The sequence below is a fragment of the Magnolia sinica genome, chromosome 17 (assembly GCF_029962835.1).
Source record: "Magnolia sinica isolate HGM2019 chromosome 17, MsV1, whole genome shotgun sequence".
Lineage (NCBI taxonomy): Eukaryota > Viridiplantae > Streptophyta > Magnoliopsida > Magnoliales > Magnoliaceae > Magnolia > Magnolia sinica.
This window is the reverse complement of record NC_080589.1, coordinates 62362175-62379266: the sequence shown is the minus strand read 5'-3', so window position 1 is coordinate 62379266 and position 17092 is coordinate 62362175. Positions and strand designations below refer to the sequence as shown.

General features: G+C 40.0%; 1 protein-coding gene across 1 annotated transcript in view; it reads right to left on the bottom strand.

Moving 5' to 3' along the window:
- LOC131230567 (protein SWEETIE-like) overlaps nt 1-6685 on the bottom strand; it is a 70887-nt gene extending 64202 nt beyond the window's left edge. Inside the window, exon 1 of the mRNA XM_058226471.1 lies at nt 6205-6685. Coding sequence (XP_058082454.1) covers nt 6205-6276 — 72 coding nt within the window. The 5' untranslated portion in view covers nt 6277-6685. The remainder of the gene's footprint in view (nt 1-6204) is intronic.
- Nucleotides 6686-17092: the final 10407 nt, after the last annotated feature.

Here is a 17092-nt window from a genome sequence, read left to right as displayed (position 1 = left end):
TACACTGTGCTGAGAAAGTTTTTTACTATTGCCGTTCAATCACCACTGTTATCGCATGATGTGGTCCACTTGAGATTTTGATCTCTCTTTCTAGGCTCATTCCCTAAAATTATCTAGAAAAATAAATGCACTACTTGGAGAAAGAACTGTGCGGTAATGACTTAAGTACCGGCAAAGTTAGTAAGCAATCATTGTCAATATTCCCCATTCCCTATTACCTAGTGAGGCTGCCAGTATCTATTGGACAGTGATTTGTGGGACATTATAATGTATTTGTTTTATTGATGCCATTTATCCTTTTTCTTTTTTTTCTTTTTTTCGGGTCATTGTAGGGCACAAGCTCAAAAAGCTCAAAATTGAGGCCCATCCAAGTCTCATATGGACCCCACCACACAAAATAGACGCCCACCGTTAAAAACTTCTCAGGGGTGACAAAAGTTACGGATGCAGTTGATATTTGTGTTTTTCCTTAATCCAAGTCCGGGTGACCTAAATAATAGGTTGGATGGCAAATAACTATCACACTGGGCTCTAAAAAGCTTTAATATTAGGTGTTCAATCACCACTATTTTCTTGTGGCATGGTCCACTTGAAATTTGAATCTATCTCAATTTTGGGATCATGGCCTAAAATGATCTAGAAAAATAGATAAAAGGTCTAGATAAAACAAATACATCATTGTGGAGCCCACATAGCACTGTACAGTAGTTACCTAGTTGTTGGCAACCTCAGTAAGTAATGAGTTTTTTCCCACTGTAAATCTCACCTTTTACCCACCGGCTTTTCTAAGCCATCCAAACTTTACCCTTCCTAACTAAACTAATGCCTTTTCTCGGAAGATGATACCTCTATAATACAAACTCATTTTTTGAAATCTTCTCTCCTCTCTTCTTTATACCAAAATACTCTACTACCAAAAATTCATTTTCTGGAATTCTCTCTCTTCTTTATACCAAAATACTCTAGTATCGAAAACACATTTTCTGAAATCTTATCTCTTCTTCATACAAGAATACCCTTTCATCAAATTGTTACTTCTTTTTCTTTATTTTATTTTGTCAATAAATGATATAAAAAAATAGTACCTCAATCGAAGAAACGATGGACTGCAAGTATATTTGAACAAATTGTCCTAAACTCTAAACCCTAAACCGAAAAAATTTGCACTTGTGATGCTCAATTAATTTCAAGAAGTACTCGTTCAATTTCTTGTGGGGCTTGGTCAATTTCATGTGAGGTTTGGTCAATTTCCTGTTAGGCTCGGTCAATTTCATGTGAAGATCGGTTAATTTCATGTAAAGCTCGGTCAATTTCATGTTAGGCTTGGTTAATTTCATGTGAAGCTCAATCAATTTCATGTAAAGCTCGGTCAATTTCATGTTAGGCTCAGTCAGTTTCATATGAAGCCCAGTCAATTACATGTTAGGTCGGTCAATTTCATGTGAGGCTCGATCAATTTCATGAAGCTGGAGTACCTCCAATATGGTCTTATTTGAATCACTAAGGTTAGAAGGGCTGCGGAGGCCCCACGCCTATCTCATTTAATCCGCCTGGGTTCGTCACTTCCAATTCATTGCATACAAAGTGTTTAGTCAAATTCACGAAGTGCTCGGTCAAGTTTGAGTTGAGAAGAATGTCAGGGCATCCCAATCTTACTTTGAGTAGCGAGACTCGCTACTAAAGTGACATCACAAAGTTATGTGGGTCCCACCATTATGTATGTTTACAATCCACACCGTCCATCCATTTGGAGAGATCATTTTAGGGCATTAGCCAAAGAATTAATCAGATCCAAAGCTTAAGTGGACCCCACCGCAAAAAATAGTGGAGAGAGTGACGCCCACCATTGAAACCTTCGTAAGTGATCTCTCCAAATGGATGGATGGTGTGGATACAAAACATACATCATGGTGGGACCCACATAACTTGGTGACGTCACTTCAGTAGCGAGTCTCCCTACTCAACCTGTTAGTAGCTAATCCATGTCCAGTTGGATAGTAAGACAGGGCTGATCGAGTGTGGGGTTGGATGGGAAACAGATTGGCTACTCCCCCTTTCACGAGCCCAGTGGCTGGTGGTCAGTGCTCTGTGGGTCCCACCATGACGTATATGTTTCATCCATTCCGTTCATCCATTTTTACAAATCATTTTATGCCTTGATCCCAAAAATGAGAAGGATATAAATCTCAAGTGGACCACACCACATGAAAACAATAGTGATTTAGATATCCACCATTAAAATCCTCCTAAGGCCCATTGTAATGTTTATTTGACATTCAATCTGTTGATTAGGTCATATAGATACAGATGAAGGGAAAAAACAAAGATTAGATTGATCTAAAGCTTTTATGGCCCCCAAAAAGTTTTTAATGGTCGATGTCCATTCAACATTATTTCCTGTAATGTGGTCCACTTGATATTGGGATATACCTCATTTTTGGTCTCATACCATGAAATGATCTAGAAAAATAGATGCACAGCATGGATGAAACACATACATCATGGTGGGGCCCAAAAAGCACCAATGGAGTAGCCAATCCATTTCCGATTGGATGGGCAGCAAGACGGACCAAGTTGGACGGGAAAGGTTGAAAGGGTATTTTCGTCCGCCCATGCTGTATCTGTTCACACCCCAAGTGCAGGGTTGTGATGTAGTAATAAACTCGGTAAGACCGAGGTCGAATCCACAGGGACTGAAACCTGTACGTTATCTGAAAATAACCAGATCTAGAACTAGGCTAAGATGAAATATAAACCAATTGTGATTTGAGGAATAATAGTGAAATATTAATCTAAACTTAAAGAATTCAGAGAACAGGGAACTAGGGATTCAGAGGATCCACTTGTAGAGATCAGGGAGATCTTATGCCTGCTTCATGGATATTATACTAAACTTACTTGATATAGTTTTCAAGATATGAAAGGTATAAGAATTAAGTATGATTCCATCACAAATCCATGCCTAAGAGACAAGGTAAACAACAGAACTTAGACCAATCCATAACCAACTAAAAGATGTATGAGTGTTAGGAAGGATTCCATCATCCAACCACGTCGATGAGATGATGGCGAACAACAGGGTTTCCGAACATCAAAATAAAAGGAAAGGAATTATTCAAGCCATCACAGATCTACTGTAATTTAAATCACAACAAACCATTAATGACTAAAAGAATTTCTTAAATCAAAACAAAGTCAATCAGTTCAGTTCAATCAAACCTGTAGAAGCTCCCATCACGCCACAAGCTTCACCTCTTAGCCCTAGCTAAGGGATTTAGCCTAACATAATCATAGGAAAAAGAAGAAAAATAAAGAAAAATACATAAAAATTCCAAACACTTCTCTCTCCGCCTCTCTCTCTCTATCTGACGTCCCCTATTTAAGCGCCCCCTCTTCTCCACGTTTGGAACTCTTTTTATAGCTTTTGGAGTGGTGGAAATCGGATTTGGGAAGCTATCGCATGCGCAGCGAAAGCCTTTTCACAGCCAAGTTCGGGGCTTCATAACTCTCGCGTTCCTTGCATTATTTCTGTAAAATTAGCGTCTCTTGAAAGTATTTTGGCTGGTCTACACAATGGATGGTTCAGATCTGCCATATGATCAAAGATGGTGGGCCACAATTGCCTGGAAGATCAGATTTCACGGACGTGCGTAGCCTTTCGCACGTCCGGCACTGACGTGATCGGTGGGCCCCACAGAGGTATTTTCATGAAAATCCACCCCGTCCATTAGATTGCCCTTGAAATTTCGGTAAGAAACGGATGGTTTTTCATGTCCATTGACTCAGAATTAGAGAAGAAATCATTCAAACATCAATTTGAACGTTGCAGGGCAGTCCACTTATGGCCCCTATATCACGTACGTGTGCTTGCATGGGTCCAAAAGTTCAGCATAGGTTTGAAGAATTCATGGCCCTCTACAAGATGGACGGCTTGGATTGTCCACTAGGACAATGTGTGGGGCCCACTAGCGTCCGCAAAACGGACAGCGTCCATCCATTATGCTGCGTGAAACGGCAATTGCCGTATTGGGAAGAAGACGTGGGTCAGCACTGCTGACCCGCTTTAGTTGGTTCGGTGCGTCGTGAGTCTACGTGTGCTGTGCACACGCACGCACGTAAAGTGGGACCCACCTTGCTTCTTTTGGTAAATCCACGTCGTCCATCTGGTTTCCCATCTAATTTAATGGGTTGAGACCAAAATTGGAGTATATCCAGATATCAGGCAGGCCAGAATCAATGGTTTATGGGCTGATCTGTCAGTTGGGGTACTTTCATAGGGATTCGAGGGCTGAAATTTGATATGTACGGTTGATTTATGGCCCTCAGGCCATGTATGAAGTTTTGAGCCAATCAGATGACGAGAACTATGTGATCTTGCATTTTTCACCAATTTCGGGCCTCTTTAACGTGAATGGCTTGATTTCCTCGGATCCCTGGTGTGTAATTCCATCGAACTTGGTCCCCTAGAGTCCGTCCCTTGCCTTGGGTGTCATCAGAGCGTTCAATCCATGGTTTAAGCACCCTTTTTCAGTTCATGCTTGTAAATACACTCTGCATCACAAACACGATTAAGTCAGGCTATTAAACGGTATCGTGCTTGTAAATCCATGTAATAACTGGGTCTGATATGCAATATTTGACCCTCAACAGTATCCGAACAACATGGTTTAGTTGTGGAAAGTAAAGTTTGGGTGGTTCTGAAAAGCCAGTGCGTAGGAGGTGAGATGTAAAGTGGAAAAAATCTCATAGGCAATTTGGTTGAGGTTGTCAGTGGATGGAATTTGAGCAAGGTGAGAAACCAGCCTCATAGCATTGCTCTTGATCTCAATAAGTTCCTGAAATTAAACAGTTAATGAGATAAATATAATTTAATTATTTCTTGAAATTAAACTGAAATTGGGAAATTTGCTAGAGAGAAAACCCTCTGTAACCATAGTTTTATTAAAGAAAACCACTTAAAACTCGGTCCTCATAGGACCACCCAAACTGATACACACATCAAGAGCCCAACCCAATAAACAATTTAAAGACCAATAAATCAACATAAATGGTTGTAAGAACTTTCATTACCTGTGAATGAACTTCAGTTGATATGGACACAACCATGATTATTGCTTCCAATAGTAAATTAATAACATCTTTCTGACGTTCACTTGCTTGTGACAGTGTGTGCAGGAGAACTAGAAGTCTCAAGCATTCACCAGTAACAAGTGATTCTTGGTCACGATTTTCTGAAATCAAGAGGATAAGACAGCTCTTTTCAAAGCACATGATGAAAACCAGCTGGCTTATACGCCATAAATTCAGATGGGAAGTACATCCGAGATCTTTTGAATTAGAGAGAAAATATCTCCAAGGAGCTCTCCAATAGAAAAGAGAATGAACGAATTGTTTTCCATGTTTGCACTTTCACCAAGTTCCCTCTGAAAAATGCTTTTTAGCACATTCAATCCAATAGTCTGAACCTGATCATGGAGGGAATTTTCAGATATTTTAGGATCCTACGTAACTTGACCACGAACGTTGTGTGTCACCGAGGGGTCCCAAGAAATCAATCTCACCACACATCCATGCAGAATCATATGATAAATTAAAACATATTATAATATAATTTGAGCAGTTTATATAGGTACTGGGAGAGTGGACCATTACTAGGTGGCCATCAATAGTTCAGAATATTTAAAAAATGTTTCTGATAGTTGATAATGAATTTGAGCCATTTCAGGTCGTTGGATTGAAGATCTAACTGTTGGATCATCAAAGCCCATCTGTTTTCGAACCGTTGTGGCTTTTAAGGTTGATAGTCGTTTTCAAAACAACTGACCATTTTGGATAAATAATCCAACTGTTCTCTATAGCCCTTTAAAACCAGGCTCATCTCAAACCACTCACGAAGTGCAAAGTGTGCTAATAGCGCCATTATAGCTACATTGCCCATGCCCTAGCCCATGCTCGAGCATGTTGCCGTGCCAACCCAAGCATCTCAACCTCTAAGACTCCAAGTAAGAATACTACACACACCTCCACATATAAACCCCGCAACTTGTTTTTTCATTTCCGATGTGGGACTAAAGAAAAAACCGCACATTTCTTTTGAAAATTTTCAACATCTTTTTGGCGTGCGGCAAAACGAAACTTCTAAATTTTTTATTTTTTCAAAACTAAAATTTCAACAACATATTGGTAATAATAACATGCAATTACCTGTATATTGGAGTCCATAAAAGTGATCTGAACGCATTTGATGCATTGTCTGTATAGTATAAAGAGAAACATTTTATTGTTTATGCTTTGTCCAAGCTATTGAGTTTCATGAGCCAGTTTGGAAAGGGATATTACTTCTTCAAGGCAAAAAGAAAGTTTTGTATGCAGTAGTTTACATGAGCTCCTCCTCTTACTGTCAAGGATGATACTTTTAATGCAGTCTTGAGACAAATAGAGAATCTCATTTTGCCAAGCTCCCAAGATTGTTTCCTTGGTGGCAATACCATCATCACAAAGTTCAGCTTTATCTGCAAGACGGAGTTCACATCATATTTTATGGGAGTTTTTTAACGTTAGTTTCTTAATGGAAACTATATAAACAAAGTTCGTTATATTTACCTATGCCTTCAAATGCAATTATCCTACTTTAAAGTTCAAAATAAAAGAAACACCAGCACTATGTCAATTACGGATAATAACAAAGGCAGCTACATGGATCCTTACTCTTGCTCCGGTGGTAGACTCTCAGGAGTTTCAACACCCAGTCAAGGGTTTGAGTATCCATAGGTGGTGAAATCCCACTATGGTGTGTAAGTGTGTGGGGGTGTGTGTGCATGTGTAAAAATAAAAAATAAATAAATAAAATAAAATAACAAAAAAAACAAAAACAAAGGCAGTTACATTTTGGTCATTTCGGGGGGTGACAATGGGCTAGATTTAGGCTTGGCTAGGCTAGGCCTGGTCCTGCCCAAGCCTGAGACAGACCGACTTGATCCAGCCTAGACTGAAAATTGTATACGTGGGGGCATAAATGCACAAAGAAAAAGACATTACAGAGGAATTAAACCAATTGTCTACATTCGAGATGGATGGATTGCCTAACCTGGGATTGAATTAGTTTATATATTTGTAGGATATAACACATGCACATATTTAGTGGCTAAAGTGACATGAGCATAAGGCTGGCTTGAGAATTAATCAGGCCATGCATAAGAGGCAGAAGCCCAACACATGATCCCAGCAAGTAGGTCCAAGTCCAGCCCAAAGCTGGGTCGGGCAAACTACTCAGCCCATTGCTACCCTTGGTCCTATCTATTAAATTTGCTGCAACTATCACATTGCATTCAACAAGCTTGATATTTTCTCAATTAGGACGCTCTCAGGCCATGCATAAGAGGCAGAAGCCCAACACATGATCCCAACAAGTAGGTCCAAGTCCAGCCCAAAGTTGGGTCGGGCAAACTACTCAGCCCATTGCTACCCTTGGTCCTATCTATTAAATTTGTTGCAACTATCACATTGCATTCAACAAGCCTGATATTTTCTCAATTAGGATGCTCTCAGGCCATGCATAAGAGGCAGAAGCCCAACACATGATCCCAGCAAGTAGGTCCAAGTCCAGCCCAAAGTTGGGTCGGGCAAACTACTCAGCCCATTGCTACCCTTGGTCCTATCTATTAAATTTGCTGCAACTATCACATTGCATTCAACAAGCCTGATATTTTCTCAATTAGGATGCTCTCAGGCCATGCATAAGAGGCAGAAGCCCAACACATGATCCCAGCAAGTAGGTCCAAGTCCAGCCCAAAGCTGGGTCGAGCAAACTACTCAGCCCATTGCTACCTTTGTTCCTATCTATTAAATTTGCTGCAACTATCATATTGCATTCAACAAGCCTGATATTTTCTCAATTAGGACGCTCTCAGGCCATGCATAAGAGGCAGAAGCCCAACACATGATCCCAGCAAGTAGGTCCAAGTCCAGCCTAAAGCTGGGTTGGGTAAACTACTCAGCCCATTGCTACCCTTGGTCTTATCTATTAAATTTGCTGCAACTATCACATTACATTCAACAAGCCTGATATTTTCTCAATTAGGACGCTCAAAGGGCTATGGGTTTGTGAGATTTAGGGATAAAAGTGAGCAAGTGCGTGCCATGACAGAAATGAATGGAGTGTTCTGTTCTACAAGGCCAATGCGGATCAGTCCAGCAACTACTAAGAAGAATACGGGTGAATAGCATGTAACACCCCATACTTTCCAGTACTCGGGTGTTACCATATAACCAAACTTAGTATACATACAAGCCAGGCTTAAGTGGACATTCACACTCATTCTAGTCTAAACCCAACCGTTGAAAATAGTCCTAATCCATACATCAAGCTATCTATCCGTTGATTCCCAAGATGGATCGTCATACCACTAAAGAGACCTATTTTCTTAGGATCCCAACTTCACTGATGAACAAATCTAGCCGAATTATGGATATACAACCTTGAATCATGAAATCCACCGTTCACCAAGTTTACAACGTCTCATAGGACGATCCATCATTTAAAAGCACAAATCGAGTTGTTTAGTTCCACATCCAACTCCTGGATCATACCTACGCATTCTTTAGGATCTCAAGGGTTGTTGATAAGTAAATAATAGTCAATCCCATCGTTAGAGTGTTGGAACGCTCAACAAATCATGATTCAGTAATTAGGGGTTCATGAGTTGTAACTCGCTTTAATGCAAGTATCCAAACGATTTAACATTTTATACAAAATTAAAACTTAAGACATATACAACTATACAAATAACACCCAAATAATATATATAAACCTTCGTTCTTTCTCACTGATATTCATACAAATTAAATGTATTAACAATCTGTGATAACGCAGATTATATATAACAAATTTCATTCTTACTTATAAATTAATGTAATTTTACTAATATAAAACAATGATAGTAATAAAATTAATATTAATATTAGTGATTGGTTAGTAATCTGTTATGGAATGAGGCATTAGGACCTTTTAACCGCATATATTCGAATTCGGACTGATCCGACCAACAGATCAGCGGGAAACCCATAAACGGGACCCAAATCAAGTTGTGGGCCCTGTCTGGACATTTCGTTGGCCTGATCTCAGATCATGGAGCTTCTTGGGACCTCCAAGTGAAATAAACGGAGTGGATTAGGCGATACACCGCTGTGGACCCCACAATGGATTGGGTGTGTACCACCATGATCGTGCACCTCCAGTGCATGGGATCAAGGCCTCGGTCAAACCTGCCTTGACCCGACCCTTTCCAAAAAGGGCAAAGCTTCCCGCCTGCGGGCGTTTCTAAAAAGGAAAAACATGGGACGGACGGACGTCCGTTTCGGTGGTAAGTGGCCCACCTATGCTAATCATATGAACGATCCAAACCGTCCATCTTACTCAGGATGTGGACTCGACCAAAAATACACTGTTTTATCCAGTTTTTCGGCATGCATGTACACACGAGAACTGACGCAAACAGTCCCAAAAACACAAAGTTCCCAAAAATGGAAACTGCTCTCACGCCAGCAGGGCGATCCGCGTGAATCGCTCTTCTTCCAACCAAACCGTCCATTCTAAAGAAATCTTAGCCGTCCTAGCTTGGTATTTAGAAAAGAAATGGGCGCTGAGAGAGAAAATAGCCGTTCCCTCTCAAGCTTAATCCCACCATGAAAACCTCCCTGGAGCTTCACTCCAACCATTCTCCAAGCTCCTCTGAGCTCATACACACCACCTACAACAATCAGTTCGAAGAAATAAACCCCCGCTTGCAATCTGCCATTAACGCTTGCATCTTCTTCCTCGCCAAGATGCACCAGTCGTTGAGCCCAACCCGATCATCAGTAACTCATCTAAGGCGTCTATTCCGTAGCTCATTTGATGGTGTCTGATTCCTGTTAATTCCATCAAGATCAGATCAGCGTGTTGGAGGCAATGATTTCATCAAAAACGTATCAAAACTGGTCGGGTGGGTCTGTCTTGAGTCTGACTCGGCTTAAGCTGAGTCGATTTCGAATCCCTGCCATTCAAAGAGCCCTCGGTAGTAATAGAAAAGCTGAGAAAAAAAAAAAAAAAAAGGAAGGAAGAAAAGGGAATCTGAGAGAGAGTTGGGGCCGGGGTTGCTATTGTCATGTCGAACCTGAGCCTATACCGAGTTCAGGCGAAGTGGGTTGAGTCGGGGCTGAGTCTGCCATGTTGGGCCTGCTCCAGGCCTGCTGGAGCTGCTGCCGCTGACCAGAGAGAGAGAGAGAGAGAGAGAGAGAGAGAGAGAGAAAAGAGAAAGATGAAAGAATAGTTGTGTTGGACCGAGTCAACTCGACTCGAACTGAGTCGATTAGGTAATAAGTCCACTTCTCCTCATTCCACACCTATTTCAATGAGCAGTTATCGTTGCTACTAATGTTATTATTAGTATTATTAATATTACCGGCGATTAGCCATTAGGAGGTTAGTTATAATAAAACTAGTTATTTTATATGTAATAATATTTTATTTACCGCCCTTAAACATTACCATTAAGGATAGATCAGAATATTTATTACCATTGTAATGCTTATTATTATCATGTAGCTACTATAAATTGCATCGCTAATGTTAATGGTGGTTTGACAACTATTGATATTACTAACATTGTGATTAATCACACGTCGATTAGCGTTCGATCCTAGAAACTAAGTCTAAGGCTTTAGGATGAAAACCTAGTTATATGTCAATACACTATTTGTGCTAATGTTAGTTATTATAAACAAAACTGTAGTTATCAAGTAGTAGAATCTTATTTAATATTATCCTCAATAGTAGATTTTAGTATTTATTACCATCATTAGTGTCACTATAATTATTGCAATTATTAAACGTGGCTAACTATTGATAGGTTAATTTTGCTAAGTATTGGTTATTATAGATATTAGATATTAACATTAATCATCTTATTCCTATTTTATCATTGTAGGTTATTGATAATAAGATTTGCATTATTAGTATTAATAGGCAGTTATTATTTAATTTTACTCCATTCTAATATTATTACAATTTAATTATATGAGTTGAACTTCAAACCCTAAACCAAAGTCTAAGATTAGATTAATGAATAAAACCCTAAATCTAAATGATCCAAACCATAGGTCATGATCCTAACCATAGATGACATATGAAACTTGGATCTAACCATACAAAATTTATAATTCATGATAGGATTCGATTCTAAGAACACAAGTACTTAGCAACACTAGAAGGTGATTTGGTTCATCAGGTAATGATTCTTCCCCTTGAGCTTTATATTTTCCTATTAGCTTAAGTTATAGTTTTATTTTAATTTATAATTGATATCTCCATTTCATAGTTATATGTGTTAATTGTTGGAATTGAATTGTTACATTACATGTTTAATATTTATCCTGCATACTTACTCATGCAGGTAGATTATTTGTGGATTGCTTATGAAACTTAAACTGGTACATCAGTGGGAAACCCCCCACCTAAAAATGTACACCCATACTTGATGTAACCCGATTGGTTGTGATTGTAATGGACCTTCGGCTTAGTGGTTATTGAATGGTGGTTTAAATTGACCATTGATGTAGGCCTACCATCCAGGGTTGTTGTGTCTAATGGTTTTCAAGGATGGTCTTTTATCGCGTGGTTTTTATACTCGCCCTATGTAGCCTATTTTGATAATTGCCCTATGTGGCTTGTTTTGATATCGCCTTATATAGCTCTGTTCTGGTATTTTCTCTATATGGGTTCGATGTTTTATACCGTGCAATCATGCAATGGCAAGCCCCATATACTATGATATGATTGGCCATTAGTCGACAGGTTTCCATTAAACATCCTAAGGTGGTAATCTTATGAGTTAGGGATGGTGGTCATGGGACACTATGCTTGAGCTGTCAGCCTACGTTGGGCTCTGAGTTCCCCATAGTGATCTTTGAGCTTATTAAACCTACTGGTTGTAAACGGATTAATAATGGTTTGACTAATCGTGCATTTATGACACAGACCAACATCTATTGTTATCGTACGTGATGTACGTATTTGTCCAACTGGATGATTTTCTCAGGTCGATGATTGCATAGGTGACGAGCCCACTGTCCGCACGGATGAGCATCCCCGGGGCGATGATTACATACTTCACGCATCCATGCATCTAATAAGACCTATGTCGTGTATTGTTTTGTATGTTTTTCCTTATAACTATGCTTATCTAATGTGGCGGTGTGTAATCTTGAGGGGAATTCACACTGAGTTGGCCACTCATCCATCAAATAAATATAACCATACAGGTAGCACAGGTGACTTAAGTGATTTTCAGGTTCGGGTTGATGAGGAGCCAGGTTCAAATGCCAGGGTTGCATGACTGTATCTACCTTGAGAAGATAAGGGGTCTTGCGGCTCAAATTTACTTGCATTCTACTATTTCTCATGTATTGGACCATGTAATTCTTATATTTGCTAATTTTGGAGACATTGGTTTGTATAAGTCATTATTGACAACCTCTTATATATTCTAAATGAAATTTGAAATTTTCCTTTATACTTACTTGTCCATTCTACGCTCTTCTGCTTACTCTGATGAAAGAAATATATATATATATAGACACACACACACACTTGAATTTGACCATCCTTAAGGTTAACACTCGGGTTTTAGGAAACGAGTCATATACTCGGGTCCTGAAAATTCGAGGCGTTACACAGCAGCAATATCCTATAAAAACTTCTTACCAGACTGCTCAAGCAACTCAGTCCGAGAACGACCCAAATAATACAATTATATTTGTTGGCGCTCTGGATTCAAATGTTACTGGTGACCATTTGAGACAAGTTTTTAGCCAATTTGGGGAATTGATACATGTTAAAATTCCTTTGGGAAAACGTTGTAGATTTGTTCAATTTGCTAATGTTCACACCCCCAGTATAGGGTTGTGATGTAGTAATAATCTCGGTAAGACCGAGGTCAAATCCATAAGAACTAAATCTTGTACGTAATCTGAAAGTAACCAGAACTAGAACTACAATAAGATGAAATCTAAATCAGAGGGATTTTAAGGGAATAATGGTAAAAATATTAATATAAAAACTAGTAAAAATTAGAGGTTGGGAACTAGGGTGCCGAGGATCCACTTTTAGCAATTGGGAAAGTACTTTGCATAATTCAAGGACACAACTGGAATCAGAGTTCTATCTTATCCAGTTGGTAAGAAGAGATTTGTTAGATCTTTGAATGTCTCATGGATCTAATTATCAATAATAAGAATGATAAAGATTTGAAAGTGATTCCGTCACCAAACCATGCCTAGGAGACAAGGCAAACAACAATAATTTACCAAACCAACAACCAATCATAAGAGAATTGAGAAGATTACGAGGATTCCATCACCCAACCATGCCCATGAGACGATGGTGAACAACAAGATTGCCTAATTTAACAATCTCAATGCATGAAAAGAGAATATCTTAAGCTATCACAGATCTATTGTAATTTGAATTACAACAAACCATTAAAACAAAAAATATTCCTCGATAATTAAACTAGAATTCATAATGTTCAACCAGTCATGAATCAAAACAGAGCCAACATCCCAATCATGCTCCGGGCTTCACCTCTTAGCCCTAGCTAAGAGGTTCAGCCTAACATGATTGGACTAGATCCTTCCCTTTCTTTCTTCTCTTTCTTTTATAGAAGGAGAGCGGTTGGAGAGCTCTCAGTGGAGAACCGACCTTGCTGAGCTGGTTAGAGTGGTCGGCTGCATAGCCCTTCGCAGCAACAAAATCGGAAATCATCTTGCGCAGCAAAACGCAGCCAATCTACGTTTGGAATGAAATTTCCGACTACAGGGGCTCCAAGTGCATGATCGAAGACGTTTAGTCGTCTTGGCTCTGGTCGGTCACACCTTGGGACGATTTTTGACGGTCCAGATGGCCGGACTGATCAACGGTGGTGAGCCACAACGTTTCGGAACGTCTGGAACTCGCAGACGTGCAATCCCTACGGAAAGCAGGTTGCGGTGAATGTTGTGGAGCACAGATGTTTTGAGAAATCCACGCCGTCCATTAGTCTCTTCTCCAAAAACATTCTGAAATGGCTGGTTTTGGAGCGCTGATAACGTGGCCCACTTGATGTATCTTGCGGCATGATTCTGCCGTTCAACACATTTTACATCCTCTTGCTGGCATTATTCAGACCAAGAACCACTAGATCTTGGTTAATACCCTCATATGCATCGAATGGACGATTCGGATTGAGCTTATGGGTCCACATGGTGGCCCACAAAGATCCTGCGTCGATCCCCTGTTCGCAGCAGAGTTAAAATGGGAACTAGTCAGGTCAGCGCTTGCTGACCGACTTAGCTGTTTCGGTGCATGGCGGCTGTGCTCATGCACCATACGCATGCACTTTGTAGTGGGGCCCACTTTGATGTAAATGAAGAAAATCCGTTCCGTCCATCCATTTCCTCAGTTAATTTAAAAGGTTGAAACGTTAATTGAAGCCTATCCAGTTATCAACCAGGCCACTAAGTTGAGGATTTATGGTCTGATCTGACCACTGGGCTACTTCCACAAGGATCTGGAGGCTGAAATTTGATATGTACGGTCAATTTATGGTCTTCAGGCCATATATAAAGTTTCGAGCCGAACGGATGGTGGAAACCCTGTGATCTTGCATTCTGTATGATTTTCGAGCCTCTTTAGTGTGACACACGTGGTTTTCTTGAATCTTGGCTGTGAAAAATCATCGATCTCAATCCCCTAGGGTCCGTCCCTTGCCTTGGTGACTTTAGAGCATCAAATCCATACTTTTAGTACCATTTTCAATCCAAGCTTTCTAAATTCACCTTACACTACAAACGCGATTAAAATAAGGTATTAAACAGTATCATGTTCGTAAAAGCAGATAACAAATGAAGTCTAATATACAATATTCGACCCTCAACAGTTAACAGAGCTTGTGCATATAATTTGGATCCTTACTCTTTTATTTTTTTGGATCCTCATCTTGCTCGGGTGGTAGACTCTTGGAAGTTTCAACACCTGGTCAAGGGTTCGAATATCCATAGGTGGTGAAATCCCACTATAGCGTGAGTGTGCGTGGGGTATGTGTGCGTGTGTAAAAATAATAATAATAAAATAATTTATTTTATTTTTTTTGAAAAAAAAACAAAGCTTGTGACCAGAGATGTATACCTCCCACTTCAATCTCCCACAAGAGAAGTGAATCGTCAGTTCACCCATACTCAGTGGGGACCACCAGATGGATGATCTAGGCCCCATGCGTGGCACAATGTCCAATGCTCACACAGACCTATTTTGTATGGTGAGCCCCAGCACCAGCCAGCTACCTGGTATCAGATCTCTGTAGGCCGACCAGAATGCATGTGTTGTATCATGCCGTGCATCCATTTTTTGCCAGCTTATTTTAGGGATAATATCTTTAGTTGGTGTTTAGCTGACTGTGGCCCACCTTAATGTCTATGTTGTGTATTCATACCATCTTCCCAGTTAATTTTAGGACATGCACCCCAAAATGAAATATATCCAAATGGCAGGTGGACCACACTAGGAACCATTCATAGACGTGCTATCTGGGTACCACCTGATTCACTCCCACGTTGGTGATAGAATCGCCACACGGGAAGCCATCTCATGTAAAATGGGGAGCGGTCCGGGTAACAGCCCCTTTCCATGTGGGGCCCACCCTCCTGAATGTGTTTCATATACACACCGCCCGTCCATTTTTTTCAGTTCATTTAAGGGTGTTATCCCAAACCTTAAGAAGATCCAATCTCTGGTGGATCGCACCACTGGAAAAAAATGGCGAATGACCATTAAAAGCCATTTGTAGGCCACAAAAGTTTTGGATCAAGCAAACCTTAGAAATTTTCCCTTCATCCAGTTCTGTTTGACCTTATCAATGGGTTGGATGACAAATAAACATTATGGGTCTGCTTACAGTGGACCTTGGGAAGTTTTTAATGGTAAGCGTTCAATCATCACTGTTTATTTCGGTGTGATCTATATTAGATTTAGATATGCTTAATTTTTGGGAAAGTGTCTTAAAAAGGGCAGTAAAAACAGATGAATGGAGTGGATATACAACATATGATCAAGGTGAGCCCTACATTAAGGGTAACTCCCACTAAGGAGTTACCCGTGTAATAACACTTAATCCGCGCGTGTAAAATGGTAAGATAACATGCTTACCAACCCCTACAGTGGAGGACGCCGGTTGCCTACGGAGGCTAGCTACTGACAGTGCTTTGTAGGCCACATCAGGTTGTATTTCTTTTATCCACGCCATCCATCCATTTTTCGGGCTCATTTTATGGTATGAACCCAAAAATAAGATACATCCAGATCTCATGTGGACCACACCTTAGGAAACCAGTTGTAATTGAATGCCCACCATTAAAAACTTCTTGAGGTCACAAAGATTTTGGATGCAGTTGATATTTGTATTTTCCCTTCGTCCAGGTCTATGTGACTTAGTCAACATCTTGGATTGCAAATAACCATTACACTGAGCCTTGGAAAGTTTTTAATGGTAAGATCATTACTATTTTCCTGGGGTGTGGTCCACTTGAGATTTGGATGTGCCTAATTTTTTTTTGATCATACTCTAAAATGATAGGAAAAAAATAGATGAATAGCATTGGTAAAACAAATACAGAAACGAATTGGCTAGTCCCCTTGCCACCGCCCTCTGGCTAGTGGTCAGTGCTATGTGGGCTCCACCATGATGTATGTGTTTCATTCATTCTGTTGCATCCATTTTTAGGGATCATTTTAGGATTTTATCCCAAAATTGAGAGAGATATAAATCTCAGGTGCACTACCCAGGAAAACAATAGTGATTGGATATCCACCATTAAAATCCTCCTAAGGCCCACTGTATTGTTTATTTGACATCTAATCTGTTGATTAGGCCATACAGGCCCAAATGAAGGGAAAAAACAAAGATCGGTTTGATCCAAAACTTTTATGGTCCTCAAAAGGATTTTAGTGGTCGACACTCATTTCAACACTGTTTCTGGGTAGAACAGGCTACTTTAACCACCCAACTTGCTATGCCAGGTT